At 52.2% G+C, this 19,322-nt stretch overlaps 1 protein-coding gene across 1 annotated transcript in view; it reads left to right on the plus strand.

Annotated features, from left to right (window-relative positions):
- WDR90 (WD repeat domain 90) overlaps nucleotides 1-19,322 on the plus strand; it is a gene marked incomplete at both ends in the record, with an annotated part of 34,895 nt that overhangs the window by 908 nt on the left and 14,665 nt on the right. The window contains 24 exons of the mRNA XM_080618152.1: nucleotides 76-252; nucleotides 536-659; nucleotides 997-1,167; nucleotides 2,204-2,327; nucleotides 3,614-3,681; nucleotides 3,762-3,865; nucleotides 4,743-4,973; nucleotides 5,195-5,257; nucleotides 5,536-5,604; nucleotides 7,567-7,677; nucleotides 7,771-7,916; nucleotides 8,207-8,264; nucleotides 10,062-10,180; nucleotides 10,355-10,516; nucleotides 11,493-11,611; nucleotides 13,187-13,303; nucleotides 13,833-14,068; nucleotides 14,807-14,946; nucleotides 15,459-15,589; nucleotides 16,732-16,862; nucleotides 17,423-17,584; nucleotides 17,869-17,997; nucleotides 18,934-19,067; nucleotides 19,164-19,201. Coding sequence (XP_080474278.1) covers nucleotides 76-252; nucleotides 536-659; nucleotides 997-1,167; nucleotides 2,204-2,327; nucleotides 3,614-3,681; nucleotides 3,762-3,865; nucleotides 4,743-4,973; nucleotides 5,195-5,257; nucleotides 5,536-5,604; nucleotides 7,567-7,677; nucleotides 7,771-7,916; nucleotides 8,207-8,264; nucleotides 10,062-10,180; nucleotides 10,355-10,516; nucleotides 11,493-11,611; nucleotides 13,187-13,303; nucleotides 13,833-14,068; nucleotides 14,807-14,946; nucleotides 15,459-15,589; nucleotides 16,732-16,862; nucleotides 17,423-17,584; nucleotides 17,869-17,997; nucleotides 18,934-19,067; nucleotides 19,164-19,201 — 3,064 coding nt within the window. The remainder of the gene's footprint in view (nucleotides 1-75; nucleotides 253-535; nucleotides 660-996; nucleotides 1,168-2,203; nucleotides 2,328-3,613; nucleotides 3,682-3,761; nucleotides 3,866-4,742; nucleotides 4,974-5,194; nucleotides 5,258-5,535; nucleotides 5,605-7,566; nucleotides 7,678-7,770; nucleotides 7,917-8,206; nucleotides 8,265-10,061; nucleotides 10,181-10,354; nucleotides 10,517-11,492; nucleotides 11,612-13,186; nucleotides 13,304-13,832; nucleotides 14,069-14,806; nucleotides 14,947-15,458; nucleotides 15,590-16,731; nucleotides 16,863-17,422; nucleotides 17,585-17,868; nucleotides 17,998-18,933; nucleotides 19,068-19,163; nucleotides 19,202-19,322) is intronic.

Below are 19,322 nucleotides of genomic sequence, written 5' to 3' on the forward strand. Positions count from 1 at the left end.
GGACCGGCACCAGGGCACGGCGGGACCGGCTGCAGTGGGCTCCGCTGACCCCCCATCGCCCTGTGGTTCGGGCAGGACACAAGGCTGAAGGGAACTGTGTACCGGATCCGGGGCTCCATACCCGGCAGCAGCTACCTGCAGCTGCCCCGCACCGGGACACAGTCACTGGGGCTGACCGGGCGCTACCTCTACCTGCTCTTCAGGCCTGTGCCTCACAAGCACTTTGTTGTCCACCTGGATGTCACCACCGAGGTAGGACACTGGGCAGCCCTGTTAAACCACCATCGTTAGTGTTGTGGCTGATGGAAGGGTTGAGGGGTGGTAGTGGTGGTCTTGGGGGGAAAAGCTTGGCCAGTCTTTGTTGTCACTGGTGTTTTATCCTGGGCTGGAAATAGTTTCCATCCTCGTGGTATCTCTGCTGGTGAGAGGAGACAAGGAAGGGACAGGAGATAGGATCGCTCACCTTCTCCCTTGCAGCATGTCCCTGCAGAAGCCACCAGGGTGACTAAAGCTGTGTCTGTGTCTGTCTCCTCAGGAAAAGCAAGTGGTTCGCATCTCCTTCTCCAGCCTGTTCAAGGAATTCAAATCCACGGCCACCTGGCTGCAGTTCCCCTTCATCTGTGGAGCTGCCAAGGGCTTGCCCAGGGCACCCAGGCATGGTGAGGAGCATTTGTGCTGCTGCTCATGGTGCACAACACCACCAAATTCGTTGTGTTTTGAAGTGGACTTGATGTATTCGAGGAGAGTGAAGAGCAGGAGACCCTCAGCAGATGGGGGTCAGAGCTGTGGCTCCCTGGAGGCATGTCCCTGCTTTGCAGCAGTGAATTACAGGGCATATTTTTTCCCACCTCCCATCTTGGCGCAGGCAAGCCAAGCCTCGTGGGAGTCATCCCTGGTGAATAGTACCACTTAACCACATTAATCTTGCATCTATGCTTTGTGAAGCCCAAGGTCTGTATCTTCTTCCCTTTCACCACTTGTCACTCTCCTCCCCAGAGCTGGTGGGAGATGCCCCCACTGACGTGCGCTGGACCTGCCTCATGCTCGACCTTCGCTCCATCCTCTCCCTCTACCTCAACCGCCACTACAGCCACCTCAAGAGCATCAAGCTCTGCTCCAGCCTGCTGGTGAAGAACCTCTGCACCAGCGACTTGGTGTTTGACCCAGGTGAGGAGCTCAGTGTAGCCTCTCATTTCTCCTGTGACCTCAGCCCAGTCTGGATGGAACCCTGAATCGTACTGGCAGTGTGATGCTGACAGGGCTGTTAGCCCTGGCCAAGCACTTGGCTGCCATTATGGTAGGAAGCAGAAAGGGCAAAATACTCGGTCTGACGTTAAGTTTTTGTGTGTGCTGGTGAATACAATCTCCCAGCCTCCAGAGGAAAGTGTCTTCTCGTTTTCCAGCTGTAGAAGTGAACAATAAGGGCAAAGTTAAAAATCTTACTGAGGTTAGAATTCTTTTTCAAGGGTAAAAAATTCAAGGTGTTCCCAAGCCTCGCTTCTCCAAGGCCTGTGCTTTTATGTGCTGGAAGAGCCTGTGGGTTTTTTTGTCTCAGAAATCTTCCAACCTGCTTTTTTGATCCCCCTGCTCAGTGTGGCAGAGATACTTCAATCAAAACCTTTGGTTTTGCCTTTCTTTATTTGCACTGGTAATCTGCCTGAACTAACTGACTCCATCAGTGGAGTTCCAGGATGTTCCACGTGCTGCTTTTGGATTCCTGAAACTTGTTCTATCTTGGAGAGAAGACAAGCAAATGAGAAAAGAGCCTTAACACAAATCACGTGAAATTGCTGAATCACTGAACAGAGAATCTGGGGAATCTCAGTCCTGGAGGATACAATCCCAGACTGGTTTGGGTTGGAAGGGACCTTAAAGCTCATCCTGTTCCGACCCCCTGCCACGGGCAGGGACACCTTCCACTAGACCAGGTTGCTCCAAGCCCCGTCCAACCTGGCCTTGAACACTGCCAGGGATGGGGCAGCCACAGCTTCTCTGGGCAACCTGTGCCAGTCATGGGTTTGTGCTCTGGGATGTCCCTTGGAATACCCTGTGCAAGGGTGTATTGTTGCACACCTCAGGCTTGTACTCTTTGCTTTTCAGGTGTTCTGAAAGACGGAAGCGGTTTGTGCCCTTTCACTGGAAACATGATTGCAGCTCCACAGCCCTTGGAGACCTGACCCTTTTTCTGTCCCTCTGCCTCCAGGCGTGACGTTCTCCGAGGCCCGTCAAGCCGAGCTGGCATGCCATGGGGTAATGCCCATGCCACGGGAAATGACGTTCCCTGTGCCAAAGGGTGAGAAGTGGCACGACATCTACGACTACATCAGGTACGGCTGCTCCTGGCTGCACTGACCCCACTGCAGCTCCAAGACCTCTGGGAAAGGTGTTTAAGGAATGACAGATCCAGACAAACGTGGGGCTCAGTGGAGACATTGCTATCACCCCAAGTCCAGCATTTAGGTGTTGTTAATGCATTTAGCCTGGCCTAAGCTTAATGCTGATGGGTGATGTTTTGGGGCAGGACAAAGGCTGTAGAGCACTCCAGTGTCCGGAGTTAACACCAGTCCTCTTTCTCAGTGACCTCTTGTTGGGACAGCTCCCATGGCTAACTTAGCAACATGTGCATGCCATTCCTAGGAAACAGTTCAGCCCCTTGCTGAGTTAAAAGAGAGTCTGATGGGCTGCTGAGCTGTCATTGGCTGTAACACCTTGTTGGGGGACAGATGTAAGAGTACATCCCTCAGCTCCCGTGCTGGGTTCCTGTTGGTGGTGTGAGAGCCCAGCACTCCACTCCATCTGGTGAGACCCCCCCTGCAGTCCTGATCCAGCTCTGGGGCAGCAGCACAAGAGGGACGTGGTGCTGTTGGAGAGAGCTGAGAGGAGGCCATGGGGATGCTGCGAGGGCTGGAGCAGCTCTGCTCTGGAGCCAGGCTGAGAGAGCTGGGCTTGTTCAGCCTGGAGAAGAGAAGGCTCCTTAAGGGGAGACCTTAGAGCAGCTCCAGTGCCTAAAGGGGCTACAAGAAACCTGGAGAGGGGCTTTGGGCAAGGGCCTGTAGGGACAGGCCAAAGGGGAATGGCTTTAACCTGCCAAAGGGGAGATTGAGATGAGCTCTTAGGCAGAAGTTCTTCCCTGTGAGAGTGCTGAGGCGCTGGCACAGGTTGCCCAGAGAAGCTGTGGCTGCCCCATCCCTGGCAGTGTTCAAGGCCAGGATGGACGGGGCTTGGAGCAACCTGGTCTAATGGAAGGTGTCCCTGCCTGTGGCAAGGGGTTGGAGCTGAATGATCTTAAGGTCCCTTCCCACCCAATCTAGTGCAAGTTGTCCCTGCCCAAACCATTCCATGATTCTATGAGGTTTTTGGTCATAAACTGCAGCTCGTCAGTCATCAGGTTAACAACATTACCTAAATTGTGCAGTGCCAAGTTAACCCCTGGAACGTGATGCTGTAGATCAGACCCAGGAGATGCTTTATGTAGGGGAGGGTGGGGCAAAAGGAGGAAATCTTACAGGACACACGAAGAGGCTTCTGTGTCAGTCCATGAGTTACCAAGTGGTATTCCTTGGTGCCAGTGCAGTATCCCAGTGACACGGTGTCTTCCTCTGATTTTGCTCAGATTCCCATCCGAGGGGTCCAAGCTGCCAAAGGACTCCATCCAGAAGAGCTGTCCCGGCCCTGTGGCAGGTGGGAATGCTGGGGATGGCAGCTAGGGTTGGATGCTTTGGCTTTCCCAGGGAGCCCAATCTCCTCCTCGTGTCACCCAGGTGGCCAAACCCCAGAGGATCCCATCCAGCAGCAGCCAGTGGCGCTCACCAGTGCAGTCCGTGACCGACTGTCCCTCATCCAGCAGATAACCAGTCCCAAAGCTGTAAGTGCCTCGTGGAGGAGGCTGCAACTTCTTGCCTTCTGCCTCCCATGTTTTTCACCACATCTTCTGTTTGAGGGCCTTTATTTAAGAAGCTGCTTCTTGTTGTTTGTGGCTGATCTGACCCCAGTCTGGGCACAGTCTGTTGACTGCAGCCCTGCAGTTACTGATGGGGTGGCTCAGTGTGGCCCAGCACAGAGCAGAGCTGAGCTCAATGCCAAGCACCTCACAATCTCCAGACACCTCCTTCGCATCTCAACTGAGGCAGCAAATAGTTGTGTCTTCAAATTATAGAGAAGAAATGAGGGCTGGGGGCTTAAGAACCCGATCAGCTGTCCTTTGGGGCAGAGCAGTGTGTGGAGTCTGGACTGCTGGGACCACAGCAGCTGCCCTCACCCCTGATTTCCCATTCCCCACTGGTGATGGGAAGCTGGTACTCAGCTGGCTGACCAGACAGCATGATGATGGGCTTCTGGAGAAAGGTGGGGAGAAGCCATCCTTCTCATACTGTGGAGAGGGAGAAAATGAGTGTGACCACATTGCTGCTCTGAACTGGGATGTGTCAAGCTGGTGCTTTTAGCCTCTGCTCAGTGGAGAGCAGCTCTTTGAGTCTTTTCTGGGCTGGATCTCCTGTGGGGCTCTGGTTTGCTGTCTGGAGGAGATGAACTGTGTATGGACAACATTGGGAGCACAGGGAGAGTGGCAGGTTAACATACCTGGCCAAGCTGGGTACCCACAGGGATACTCTGCCTCCATGCTGCTTTGTGTATGGCTGTGAAGAGTCGTTCGGGAGACGTGGGTGCCCTTGTCTCTGCCTTTGCAGTGGGTGGAAGGTACTCAAGGAGGGCTGATCTCACTCTGAGGCTTTGCTCTTTCTCAGATGCCACACCGCTGTCCTGTCGTTCCAAAGAGCATCCCTGAGGTTCACCTGACAGCCTCCAGGCATCCGAGAGCTGTGCCAGCTGGAGACCAGGAGCTAGAGCAGACTCAGAAGTCGCACCATGTGGGGGACACTAGCCAGTCACCAACAGTCAGTGACGGAGGCATCCATGTATATGCTCACCAGAGGAGCAAACAAGCCACCCGAGCTGTCCACACTGGCTCAGAGGAGGTGGGTGAAGCACTGAGAAGTCACAGCAGCCCAAGGGTGGCTTTGGGATGCTTCCCGCTGATGCTGAAGCAGCAGAGGGAACACAGGCTTCCAGATGGAGTTTCATTTAATCCCTTTTGCTGGTGTTATTTTTCTCCTTTCCACTTGCTCACCTTGAAGAAGGGACCCTGTGTTCAAATGCACTGATCTTGAGCTAATAATGTGTGTATTGATTTGCCCAGAGCACATCCAGGAAGAGCCCTGGACCAGGTGTGATGCCCAGTAGGAGAGCTGCTGCCTGCAGGGTAAGAGTCTGGTGCTTCCCCCAGCAACCACTGGCTGTGGGCGTCATTGGGACACTGCAAGGGCTGGCTGTAACCAAGCCTGGGTGGGAGAGCTGCTCAACACTGGAAATCCCAGCTCTTGCTGACAGGTTTGTCTTCTGCCAGGTTAAATGCTGTAAAGCCATCACCTCTAGCAGGAAAGAACCCATGTGCTTTAGAGAGAAACCAGCAATGGGGATGGAGGGTGGAGGACCTCAGTCCAGCTCTACATACAACAGCTCTGTCTCTTTTAATTCCAGAGGCTCTTGCCAGATCCGATCCTGAAGCTGAGAATGATTATTGGCTTTGGAGGCTGCAGCACCAAGTGGGTCAGTAGCTCGAATGGTCTGGGGAGCTGATCTGTAATCCCATGCCCAGGGTATTAACTTTGGAGGCATGAAAGAAAGTTGAATGGACTGACCCCAAAACAGATGGGTACAAGCTTATATTTGTGCATGAGTCTTCTGCTGTTATGGCGGTGAATTAGAAATCAGGGGACCTTTTAGATCCCGTGGCTTCTGTGTTTTAACATGTTAAAATAGAGGTGCTTTGTAGGAGTCTGGAAAGGGTTTCATATTGTCATGTGGCACTGTGCAAGCCCAGCTTGCAGTCTGTGTTTGGGTAAAGAAAAGGTCATTTTGGTTCAGTCATAGAATCATAGAATCAGCCAGGTTGGAAAAAACTTTTAAGATCATCAAGGCCAACCCTTACCCCAGCACTGCCAAGGCCACCACTAAACCAAAATTCCCATCCTGGGAATTCCTCCCCATGTGAGATTCCTCCCCTGCCTATAGACTACTGCAGTTCACACTGGAGGCTCCTGTTTTCTTGGCTTAGCAGCAGGCCAAGGTTACACCTCATAAGCTCAGCAAGCCTTTGGGGGAGGGATGGGATCCCCTGGAAATGATGCAACCCACCTCAGTCAGCCTGAGAGAGCTGGGCTTGTTCAGCCTGGAGGAGACTCCTTAAGGGGAGACCTTAGAGCAGCTCCAGTGCCTAAAGGGGCTACAAGAAAGCTGGAGAGGGGCTTTTGACAAGGGCCTGTAGGGACAGGACAAGGGGGAATGGCTTTAACCTGACAGAGGGGAGATTGAGATGAGCTCTTAGGCAGAAGTTCTTCCCTGTGAGGGTGCTGAGGCGCTGGCACAGGTTGCCCAGAGAAGCTGTGGCTGCCCCATCCCTGGCAGTGTTCAAGGCCAGGTTGGACGGGGCTTGGAGCAACCTGGTCTAGTGGAAGGTGTCCCTGCCCGTGACAGGGGATTGGAACTGGATGAGCTTTGACGTCCCTTCCAACGCAAACCAGTCTGATCCTATGATGGGAACAAGGCAATGACATGGAGCAAGCCTGGAGAGGGGAATAGGACAAACAGACAAGGAGAAAGGGCAGCAGCATCAGTGTGGGGATATATGGGACTGAGCTGTAGGTAACAGCCCACACACCAGCTGTGGGGGCAGGAGAGGAGCACTAAGGCACAGCACAACCCCACGCCTGCTCCAGCCGTCACTCTCCCTGACCAGAGCTGGTTATCCCAGCGCACTGCTTCCTGGTCACTTACTCTACAGCCTCAACCTCCAGGCACCAGTTCAGAAGAGACTGAACTATAAGTGACCCACACAGACAGCTTGCAATGCCATGTCCTCTCTTGTTAGAGTACACCAGGTTTTGTTCAATGTTGGATGAGAGCCTGTTATGAGATGGTGATCTCTCCATATGAGCACAGGAGCAGGCTATTGCCTTACCAGCTGCAGGAAATCCATACTATCATGTCTTAAAATACCCTTGGCCTTTCCAGAGACAGAGTGACATTTCCTTTTAACAGTGACCAAGAGGTCATCAACACTCACTGGCTGGGAACAGCAAAATCAAGTCCAAATGCTGACCCCATTATCAGCCCTCAGGAACTCACACCACAAATACATCTATTGATGACTGAGCATCTGATGGCAGCCTTTAACTAAGACAGACCCAGAAATAAACCACTTTTTCCCATTGCAGCAGGCTCGATCCCTGCATCCTCAACCTGATCTATAATTCAATTGGTTTTAACCCATCTCTTTGCATTACAAAACAGCTGAGCACCCTGCTAGATGGCCAAAACCAGGCAACATGCACCTTTGCATCCCTCTCTGCAAACTTTGTGAACATGTTGGCGTAGATCCTCCAGTCCCACTCGTCCATTCAAGATTGTGCCAACGTCATTTTCCTTATATCTGCTGTTCATGTAGTAGACATGATTGCACAATAAATCCACTGAATGTGCAGCCCTCTCATTCCTGTCTGGGTCCTGCAGGCACTGTGGGCTCAGAACAACACTGCAGTGGTCTACCCTTGCCATGCGGTCATCGTGACCCTGCATATCCACTCCAGGAAGCAGAGGTTCTTCATTGGGCACACGGATAAGGTGAGTGTAACTCCTTACAAAGCCCCATGGCAGCACTGTCCATGTACCCCAGATGTATCCTTAGTCCCAGCTCTATCCCGGTGCTTCCTGCAGGTGTCAGCACTGGCCTTCAATGGGAGCAGCACCTTGCTGGCTTCCGCTCAGGCTGGTTCCCGGAGCATCGTGCGCCTCTGGGACTTCCCAATGGGAAGCTGCCTCTCCATGTTCAAAACCCACGTCCACTCCCTCTTGTCCTTGAGGTGGGTTTCAGCCTGAGTACAGGGATGTGTTTGGGTGAGTAAGGTGTTGCAGCATGGCAGCTTTTCCATGCTATTCCTGAGTGAGGTGAATTTCCTGAGGGGTGAATTACAGCTTCTGCTTCAGCCCTGCTGGCAGCCGGCCTGGAACAGTCGATATGCTGCCAGCTCCCTCCTGAGCTTATCCCTCAGGTCTTACTGTCTCCTCGTACTCACAACTTGTCTCCTTTTACTCCCTGTTGAGATGCAGTTGGGGTACCAAGAGCTGCATTTCACCATGTCTCTTCTTGCAGCTTTTCCTACAGTGGAGCCGTTCTGTGTGGCGTTGGAAAGGATGGGCATGGCAAAACGGTGAGAACTGGAGTTTGGGTTTGGAGGTTTCCCTGCCCTGTGAGTGAGCAAGTGCCAGGATTCTGTAGTTATTTTGCAGACAAACTTCTGCTCTGGGCTTTCCTAGATGTGTTCTTCACTGCAGTCAGAGGGAGTTCCCTTTCTCATTACCTCCTTAGAAATCACTTACTTTCTGCTTGGTGCTTGTGAGCATTCACACACATGTTCCTCAGCGGCGAGCAAACAAATCCTTTTGGAAGCAGCCTGAGGGATCATCTCAGTTTGAGCTCTGAGGCTGTTTCTCTCCCTGGTGTGGTCCCGGCTAGGAGCCCAGCTGGGGGGATGAAGGCAGCTGTGTTATTCTGCCTGTACCCATTGCCTCCACAGCATTCCAGTCCACTGGGCTGAGGGTGACATGTTTGTGTGTCATTTTGAGCTGGAAGGTTTGCAAGCATGTAGGGAAGGAGTGGGAATTGAAATGGGAGGTTCAGCACTGACCAGAGTCCCAAATCCTTTGAGTTTTTTATAGCCTTTAGGGCAAGATGTGAGTTTAATCTTTCAGTCCTGAGCCTCACAGCCATCACTGCTGGGAAGGATGCTGGGCACTGAAGTTGCCATACACCATTGTAGGTGGGGAATGATGCAGAGTCCATGTGTAGCAGTCAAAAATGAAATTGTTTCATGGGACTGGAAGTTTGCTTTATCAGTGGGACTGTTCTCATCCACTGATCTCTTACTAACCACCAGCAGCAATTAGCTGTGCTGTTGCTCACTAGGTACTGCCTGCAGGAAAACCAAACACTGCTCCCTTATTTTGTCCCAGGACACGGCAGTGGTCCCTGAGCTGCGTGGGAGCAGGCAAGCTGAAACTGGGGAGGAGGGACCCATTGGATGAAAACAGGATGGGAGAATGGAGGGGCCCTTGGGGGGGGCTGGCCAGGACCACCTCTCCCAGGGTGATGCTTCAGCCAACCCCAGCCTCTGAGGTGGACTTAACACTATTCTGAATGCAGAGCATCAAATCACCTACAGTTCTTCCCCCAGCTCTCTCTTTCCTTTGGGAAAAGGAAACTTGCCTCTCGTGGTGGGCACTGTGAACAGGTGACCCCACAGCAAAGTCCTGTGAGAGCCAGTGCAGCCAGGCTTGTGCTACCTCCAGCTCTCACACACCAGCTCAGCCCTGGTAGAGATCTCATATCTCAGCAGCCAGAATTCCCACTCTTCTGGATTTTCTTTCCAAGTCTGATCCCTGTTGCCAGGCAGGCCTGGGATTCAGAACCTGTAATTATGGATGCTAGAGAAGCATATTCCCATGAAGCTTTACAAAGCTGTTGGACTGTCCTGAACCCTCTGTGTGAGGGTTTTTTATTTCCCCTGCTTCAACTCTGTTATCAGTACTTTGTGTCCAGCTCTGGGGACGTTCCCATGTGTGCAGCTGTGTGACGAAAAGCTCTTTTGCTGCCGATGTTTCCACGTTTGAGCAGCTCTGCCAGTAGAGAATCACAGAATCCCAGACTGGTTTTGGTTGGAAGGGGCTTTAAGATCAATCAGTTCCAACCCCCTGCCATGGGCAGGGACACCTTCCACTAGACCAGGTTGCTCCAAGCCCTGTCCAACCTGGCCTTGAACACTGCCAGGGATGGGGCAGCCACAGCTCCTCTGGGCAACCTGTGCCAGTGCCTCAGCTCCTGCACAGTATATATACCTTCTTTGTATCTAACCTGAACTTCATCTGTTTTAGTTTGAACCCATCACCCCTTGTCCTATTACTACAGTCCCTGATGAAGAGTCCCTCTCCGGCATCTTTTCTTGCTTCAGATGGTGGTGGTGTGGAACACTGCTCAGGTGACCCGGAGTGGAGAGGTGGCTGTGCTGGCCAAAGCACACACAGATGTGGACATCCAGGCCTTGAAGATTACTTCTTTTGATGATACCAGGTAGGGTGCAAAGGAAATAAATCAAAAGTGTTGGTTCTGGCACAGCCTAGGGGGGTAGAATCACGGTGCTGTGTTCCTGTTCTCAGTCCTCACTGGGAACTGGTGGCCCTTGGGGCATTGGACTGTCATTGGGAGAGTCCTGCCCTGGTGCTCACACAGCCTCTCCCGGGACAGGATGGTGTCGTGTGGCTGGGACAACATCAGGCTGTGGCGAGTGCGGAGTGGAGTGCTGCGCTCCTGTCCTGTCGACCTGGGCGAGTACCGTTCCCTGGAGTTCACTGGCCTGGCCTTCCAAGAGGGACACGCAGCCAAGCGGGAGCACGAGGACCACACGTTGTAAGGGGCTGAGGGAATCACGGGGGTTGCCGGCCAGGGGGGATGCTTGGCATTCTCTGCATGAGCACAGAGTTTTCCCTCTAGAACCAGGTGCCTCCTGGAGCTGGGATTGCTTCTCTCCTGTTCAGCACACTTTGCTTCCCAAAAGAGATTTGACTCCTTGAGAACAGCCCAAGAAACATGATTTTCCTCTTGCCATTCTTCTTCATTAGAGACTGTAGCGATAGGACAAGGGAATGGGTTCAAACTTAAACAGGAGAGATTGAGATGAGCTCTTAGGCAGAAGTTCTTCCCTGTGAGGGTGCTGAGGCGCTGGCACAGGTTGCCCAGAGAAGCTGTGGCTGCCCCATCCCTGGCAGTGTTCAAGGCCAGGTTGGATGGGGCTTGGAGCAACCTGGTCTAGTGGAAGGTGTCCCTGCCCGTGGCAGGGGGTTGGAACTGGATGAGCTTTAACGTCCCTTCCAACCCAAATCATTCCATGATTCTGTGGTTCTATACTGATGTTTTGCCATATTTAATGAATTTCTCCCCCACATGAGGTCTGTGTTTTGCTTTCTGTTGGCAGTGTGGTACATAGCTTTTTCCCCTTGTTTTATTTTAATCATCAAGGCCAGACCTTTGTTGCTGCCACATACTGTTCCACAAGCAGAGTTGTCAGCTCAGCTGGCCCTGTCTTCCCTGGCGCTGTGTCCTGTGGCAGAGGGGTTCCTTTCTGAGGTCTATGCTGAGCTTCTAGCTCTTTAAAAGGTTAATTAGCCTTTCAAAAGGACAGGAAATAGAATGGGAAGCTCTTGGTTGTAGATTTGCCTTTGGACCTAGTTGACCAATTATATTGCCGTGAACCAGAATTGCTTTCCATCAGGCAGCTGAATGGCTAAGCCAAGCTGGGTTTTTACTAAACCGCGCTGACACAGCCCCTCTTAACCCTGGTTAAGCGGAGCTTAAGTGCCAGAGCAGGGATCTTTCTCCTCTACAGCTTTGTGTGCAGCAAGAGCGGCCACATCTTGGAGGTGGACTACCAGAACGTGAGTGTGAGGAGTGCACGGCGGCTGCTGCCTGCGCCGCTCCGGGACTGCCAGCGGCTGGACAAGGCAGGTAGGAGCAACTGCAGGGAGGAGAGATCAGCCAGGAGCACCCCACCATCATCTGGGGGCAGAAATGAACTCACCTCCCTGGTAAAATAAACCAGTAGTTTACCTACTGCTAAGGGTTATTTTGGGTCAATTAGAGCATTGGGGGCTATTTGCTTCTTAAGTACCTCAAATAATCCTCCTTAATACAGCAAAGTATCATTTTAAGAAAGAATTTTAACATCTAAAATGCTGATTGCACTTTCAGAGAAACACCACTTTTAGAAACATGAAAAAGTCTTAATTTGCTGATGGGAGTCTTAGTGTAGAGATGGAAAAAGAGCTAAGCAGCCCACTAAACAAAGATGAATTTGGGGATGTTTCTCACTCGTCAGCCTGTGCAGAGTGTTTGGGAAGTCTTTGTTGCTGTGTACAAAGCTTTGCAGCTTTCAGCTCTTCCGTTGATTTTTAACAGCAGGAAGAATTCACTTTCAAGTGTTATTGCTCTCATATTTCAAAACCTAGTGCCCAGTTTGCTTTGGCAAATTGAGCTGATTAATGTAAGGCAAGCCCCTTTGAGATATCTGTAACTGTGGTTCTCACTTCATGGGTGAGAAAGCACCCAAGAGGAAATGAAACGATGTCCTTGGGTGTCCTCCTGGTACCAGTGCTGGCTTTTGCCAGTGCTTTGACCAATGAACTTTATACCTGAATCAAACCCACAGTTTTAGAATCACAGAATCCCAGACTGGTTTGGGTGGAAGGGACGTTAAAGCTCATCCAGTTCCAACCCTCTGCCATGGGCAGGGACACCTTCCACTAGACCAGGTTGCTCCAAGCCCCGTCCAACCTGGCCTTGAACACTGCCAGGGATGGGGCAGCCACAGCTTCTCTGGGCAACCTGTGCCAGTGCCTCAGCACCCTCACAGGGAAGAACTTCTGCCTAAGAGCTCATCTCAATCTCCCCTCTGTCAGGTTAAAGCCATTCCCCCTTGTCCTGTCCCTACAGGCCCTTGTCCAAAGCCCCTCTCCAGGTTTCTTGTAGCCCCTTTAGGAACTGGAGCCGCTCTAAGGTCTCCCCTTAAGGAGCCTTCTCTTCTCCACGCTGAACAAGCCCAGCTCTCTCAGCCTGGCTCCAGAGCAGAGCTGCTCCAGCCCTTGCAGCATTTCTGTGGCCTCCTCTGGACTCTCTCCAACAGCTCCACTTCCCTCTTGTGCTGTTGCCCCAGAGCTGGATCAGGACTGCAGGGGGGGTCTCCCCAGAGCGCAGCAGAGGGCGACAATCCCCTCCCTCTCGTGCTGCTCACGCTCTGGGGATGCAGCCCAGCACATGGAGGAGTTCTGGGCTCAAGCACTCGCTGATGGGAAAGAGGAGTGCTGGAAAGGGAGAGGGACTGGACATGGTGTGAGACCTGAGAGGGGCTGTTGAGACTGTTCAGCCTTTGTTGTGAGTCATTGTGGGATTCCTGGGTGCTGCTGCTTCTGAGGGTTCTGCCGCTGGTGCAGGTGGACTGTTGGGCTGTTCTGGGATGGGGCAACCCTCAGTCTGAGTTTTCTTGTTCCAACTGTACAAGGTGCTGTTGTTTTTTGGGGGTTTCAGGCGCTGGGATTGCTATAAACAGCATTAGCATCTCCTCACACTTCTGTGCTACGGGTTCAGAAGATGGCTACCTGCGGCTGTGGCCACTGGACTTCTCGGCTGTTGTCGCAGAGGCAGGTGAGTAGAGCTGGGAGCTTCTGAGCTCCACATCTCTTTCAGTCTGATGCTGTGAAGCCAGAGCTCCACTGCCATGTCTTCTAAAGCTATTCTTAGGAACTCAGTCTCTCTCCTAAAGCAATTCTGAGGCATCTTTTGTGCCTGCTGTCAAGTAGGGGTGACTGGCTTGGAAGCCTTCTACTCCAACAAGCTTTATTGATGTTCATTCTTGTAACTTATAGGAGATAGGCAAGATCTCCTGGGTGAGCACAGGCACTCTGTCTTGATTTCTGTGCCCTTGTACATCTCATCTGTCCATGGAAAATTAGGGGAGAAAACAAGCAGTTCTTCACAATTCTTGAAACAATCACCATAACAGCAGAGCCCGGGGACTTCTGGAAAGGGCAGAGACGAATTGATCACTAAACTCAAACCTGCAAGCGTCCAGTCTTCAGATGGTGGGATGCTCATTACTGAATGTGAATCTGGTTTGGTAGCTGCTCCTGCTCCTTTTCCAGGAGGGGTTGCTGACTCCTGGGTCTCTCCCCAGAGCAAGAGGCTCCAGTAAGCTGTGTGTGCATCAGCCCGGATGGCCGCCGAATCTTGTGCACGACGGCTGCTGGGTACCTGGGCTACCTGGATCTCCAGTCCTGGGACTCCAACACCCTCATGCGCTCTCATGAGGACTCTGTTCTGGCATTCTCCATGGAGGGGGTTTGGAAGCAGATGGCAACGGTGTCTCAGGACAGCACCATCCGGGTTTGGGACCTCGTCTCCATGCAGCAGGTGGGTCAGACGAGACTTGGAAGCTGTCTTGTATGTATTAATAGTCTCCCTGGTCTATGTTTGGTCCAGTTACCGAAGCTCCACAGTTCAAGAGCCCTTAAATGTCCTCCCTGGAGCATAAGGGGCATGGGCAAGAAATATTCTGGAAGAATGGAATTCTGAGAAGTTTAGTTTAATGCATAGTTTGGCCTTAGCTCTTGAAGGTTTTGTTAAACAACAGCATTTCCATTTCCTCCGTCTTTTGAATCACAGACAGGTTTGTGCTGGAAGAGACCTTAAAGCTCATCCAGTTCCAACCCTCTGCCACGAGCAGGGACACCTTCCACTAGACCAGGTTGCTCCAAGCCCCATCCAACCTGGCCTTGAACACTGCCAGGGACGGGGCAGCCACAGCTTCTCTGGGCAACCTGTGCCAGCGCCTCAGCACCCTCACAGGGAAGAACTTCTGCCTAAGAGCTCATCTCAGTCTCCCCTCTCTCAGGTTAAAGCCATTCCCCATTGTCCTGTCCCTACAGGCCCTTGTAAATAGCCCAGATTTCATGTAGCATCTTGCTTTTTAACGAGGCGTAATAACCAAGGGTTTAATGTAAATGCCCACAATTCCAGGACTTCACTGGGCTTCAGATCCATCCAGGCAGGACCAGATTTCTGTTGTAGGACATGCTTATGGTGGAGGTCTGAGGCTGTTTAGTTGAGCTTTACCCAGCTTCATGCCTGTGGTGTGTCTCTTCCCCACAGCTGTACGACTTCACAGCTGCTGAGGGAACGCCATGTGCTGTGGCCTTTCACCCTACCCAGCAGATGCTGGCCTGTGGCTTTGACAATGGAATGGTGTGGACCTTCAGCCTGGCCACCTCCAGTCTCCTGGTGGAGCACAAGTAAGGGCTGTCCTGGCAAGAGCCAAGTGATAATCATGGAGATGGGAAAGGTGCTTTTCTTGGGCTTGACAATGCTCAAGTCCCAGCTGAGTGGTGTTCAGGCAGAAATGGCCTGCTCTGGGTTGGAAAAGTCCAACCTAGGAAGGCTCTGAGGGTTTTCTTTGTGACTTCCCAGTGGACAGTTGGCCCACAGTAGGAAAAGCTTGTCCTAGAGAGCAGCTGAACAGGGAGACCTTGCAAGCCGCAGCATGGGAAGCGGAGGATGCTCCGGAGGGAGAGGGAGTACATCCCATGGACAGCTGGAGTGCTGAGCTTGCTGCTCAGTTTTCCATAAAGTTTGGGTGTTGATTGCCCTGGGCTGCTGCAGGCATGAGCATGGTGGGGTCCTGCCCCTGATTGCTTTGTTCTCCTTGGTTCTTCAGCATGTTGCGCTCAACATTGCTCCTGTTTTCTGGCAGTTGGTTGGTTTGTTCTTTTCCCTCCCCTGTTTTATGTTTTCCACCTTCCTTCAGACAGCACCGCAGTGTTGTCACTGGGCTGACCTTCTCTCCAGATGGCAATTTCATGTTCAGCTCCTGTTTGCAGGGAAGTCTGGCTCTTTACAGCTGCATGGCACAGAAGAGCCACGTCTTGCGAGTCCTGGGTAAGACTCTGGGGCTGTGGGTTGCCTTTCTTCTTTTATGAGCACAGACATCCTAGCACCAAAACCAAACCTGACTCGGAGAGCTTTTCTGATGACTCTTCTGAGCATTTGTGACATTTGTGTTAATGTGTGAGCAAACCCTTGTGACTGCCACCCCTTCCCTACCCCTCCTGATTCAAACACTCTCCACTTGCTTGGCATTACGATTTCGTGAACAAGCTGGAATCACAGAGACTTATTCATGCCCAAGCCCTGAATCCTTCCATCCTGTGGATGTGCAGTTTGTTTAAACTGGATCATTTCCCTAATCCTGCCTTCAGCTGTGCCGATGATCAGAGAAGGTGGAGAGCTCCAGGCAGGGGAAGCAGTACAGGGGCAAGGCAGTTTGGAAATGTTAATGTCACATTTAATGCACCCTTTTGAATTGAGCTGTGGCAGCAGAAGAAGCTTGGGCAGGGAAAGGGAGTTCCATTATTGTACCAAGAGGAGGATCCTGCCCCAAGAAAAGTGTTCTTGAAGTAGATGAGAAGGAATAGGGGCTTGGAGAGATAAATCACCCATATTTGGCGTCAGTGCTGCAGCTGGACCTTCGTACGTTGACTCTGCTCTGAAACCCTGTTCACTGCCTGGCCATGTTCCAGGGACAGAACAGTGGAATTTTGGCAGTAATAAAAACCAAGGATTGCTGTGATTTCGGTGAGTTTTAGACCTTTGGGTCTTTCTGCCCACTGGGCTGACATCAGCACAGAGGAGTTTGGCACTGACTTCATTCCACACAGGGGTCAGATGCCCAGGCCACAGCTAAAACCTCACACTCACAGCTTCTTATAACTTTAAAAAAGAAACACTAAAATCCATTTTATTCCCTTGACTTTGTTCTGCTTTCCTTGAAAACACCACGTATTCCATCAGGCAACAAGCCATGACTCCAGACCTTGTCTTTGAGGTCTGCAACTTTGAGTGTTGCAGATAAAATGCGTAGTATCTTGTACAACAGAGGTTGCTTCTTTCTGAGGCCAGAACGTTAACCCAGGGCTGACTGAGAGGCAGGAGAAGCTGCAGGGCCAGCAGCACCATCACAGGGTGACCTAGCTGCAGCATGGGCTTTGCTCCTCTCTTCATTCTCTGGCTGTGGCCCTCAGGCAATGTGGTGGCCCAGGACGCTGGGAGCAGTCCGGATGTGCTAGTGGTCAGTGAGGACAGCCATCTCCTCGCCTTCGTGGGGCCGTCCAAGTACGTTGTGACTGTGATGGAGGCCTGCTCACTGGATGAGGTACCCAGAGGGCTCCTCTCATCCTGGGAGAGGGTGGGAGGGCAGCATGGGCTGCAGAGTGCTGTGAGCAGGAAAGGCAGTTCCCATGGGCTGCATCAGATGGGATGGGTCAAGGGCTTTGGGCACCAGCAGTGTTGGAGAGGGCCCTTCCTGCACAGCAGACACTTCCTCAGGGTGCTTACAGTGAGGTTGGGTTTCCATTCTGTGAGACAGAAACAACGAAGTCAACCTCCATGGCAGAGGGTTGGAACTAGGTGGTCTTTAAGGTCCCTTCCAACCCAAACCATTCTATGATTCTATGAAGGTTTCTTCTCCAGCTTCCATCCCCTCTAGAAAGATAATTTGAAGAAGTGTTGTGTAGACTGTCATCTCCACCTTCTGTTTGTGAGCTGCTCTCCTGAGCAGCAGGGACATTGCCTGGACCATGTAGCCCCTCATTAGGGGGGAAGGGAAGGGTCGGGGGGGGTTCCATAGCCTCATGCTGGAAGAGCCACGAGAGCAATTCTGAGGCTTCTGCAGTATTTGCTCCAGTATTTGTTCAGTATCTCCTTGTTTGACAGCTGCTGAGGGTGGACATCAGTATCCTAGATTTGAACAGCGCAGCCTTGGACTCTGCAGTGGGAGTCTGCTTTGCTCCTGTGCCTCGAGGCGAGCTCCTGGTGGCCACTTCTTCCAATAAAATCCTTGTGCTTGATGCAAAAACGGGACGACTGCTGCGAGAGGTAGGACACTGAGAAATTCAGGCACTGAGGTCTTGTGTCACAGAAGCCTTGGGAATGTAATGTCACTGTAGGAGGGGAAATGAGAGAAGAGCTCATTCTGGAGTTCACAGGCTTCAAAGAAACACAGGAGTTGGCAAGCCTGTAGCTATCCTGATGCGGTCATGCTCAGGGTGAGCCTGAGCTTGTTGTTTTCAGTGTTGTTACATTCCTGTCTTCTTGCTGAAACATAAGGAAGGACATGAGCTAGCTCAGTTAATGCTGCTGGTGCTGTTCCTTGTCCTCAGGTGTCTCCCGTGCACAAGCTGTCCTGTTCTTCCTTGGCGCTGAGCAAGGACGGCAGGTACCTGCTCACTGCTGGTGACAAAGTCATCAAGGTGTGGGACTATCAGATGCACTCCAATATCAACTTCCAGGTACTGCCCACAAAGGGAAGGAAGGGGGTTGCTGTTGTATTTCTGAACCCCTGGAGGAGGGAGCAGCCAATGCCCTCTGTGGGACTTGGCCTAGTGTCCCTGTTTGTGCAGCTGCAGCAACTCTGCTCTGGAGCCAGGCTGAGAGAGCTGGGCTGGTTCAGCTTGGAGAAGAGAAGGCTCCTTAAGGGGAGACCTTAGAGCAGCTCCAGTGCCTAAAGGGGCTACAAGAAACCTGGAGAGGGGCTTTGGACAAGGGCCTGTAGGGACAGGACAAGGGGGAATGGCTTTAACCTGCCAGAGGGGAGACTGAGATGAGCTCTTAGGCAGAAGTTCTGCCCTGTGAGGGTGCTGAGGTGCTGGCACAGGTTGCCCAGAGAAGCTGTGGCTGCCCCATCCCTGGCAGTGTTCAAGGCCAGGTTGGATGGGGCTTGGAGCAACCTGGTCTAGTGGAAAGTGTCCCTGCCCGTGGCAGGGGGTTGGAACTGGCTGAGCTTTAAGGTCCCTTCCAACCCAAACCAGTCTGGGATTCTATGAAATACATCCCTATTCCTACGTTGTAGTAACACTTGGCACCAAGCACAGGCTGGGCTGCCAGAGCACCGAGCTTAATGAGACCCTCTGTGAAGGAGATGTAGGTGTGACCTCTGTGCTAGGGACAGAGCCACCCGGAGTAGAAAATGCTTTTCCCAATGTTCCAGTAGCTATTGAGAGCTAGTTTTAGATCTTGGGGGTTTTCAGCTCCTGCTTGCTTCTCCAGATAAGTGTGAATACAGTCAACCCTAAGTTCATTAACCCTAGGTCTGAGCACTTGCAGGTGTGCTGCTGGGCTCTGAGAGGATCTGCTGAGCTGTGTAGACACTGGCTGTGAGGGCAGGGAGTGGAGTAACCACCATGCTGATAGGACAGGGTGGTGCTGAAGTTCGTGTTCTCTTCCAGGTGTACATTGGGCACTCAGAGCCAGTGCGCCAGGTTGCCTTCACCCCAGACCAGCGGCATGTCATCAGTGTCGGAGATGCTGTCTTCCTATGGGATTTCCTAGCTCTGCCTGAGGAGATGTCACCACCAGCTGGGTAAGTGCTCGGTGCTGGGCAGAGCCTTCCCCTCCCTCCCTTTACTCCCCTGCCCCATCCTCACTTGGTGTAATGCCACTCTCCTGCCTTTTCCAGGCTTCGTTCCTCTGAGTCTGTTCCACTGCTGGGACCAGGTAAGTTTGCCTCCTCCCATGAGTCGACACTGGCAGCTCTTCTGCCACTGCTCATCATGGCAGAGGGTAGGAGCTGGGGTTTTTTGGTTCCTTCCCGTAGGGATTTACACAGCAGCAGGGT

The sequence above is a fragment of the Psittacula echo genome, assembly GCF_963264785.1.
Source record: "Psittacula echo genome assembly, chromosome: 5".
Taxonomy (NCBI): Eukaryota; Metazoa; Chordata; class Aves; order Psittaciformes; family Psittacidae; genus Psittacula; species Psittacula echo.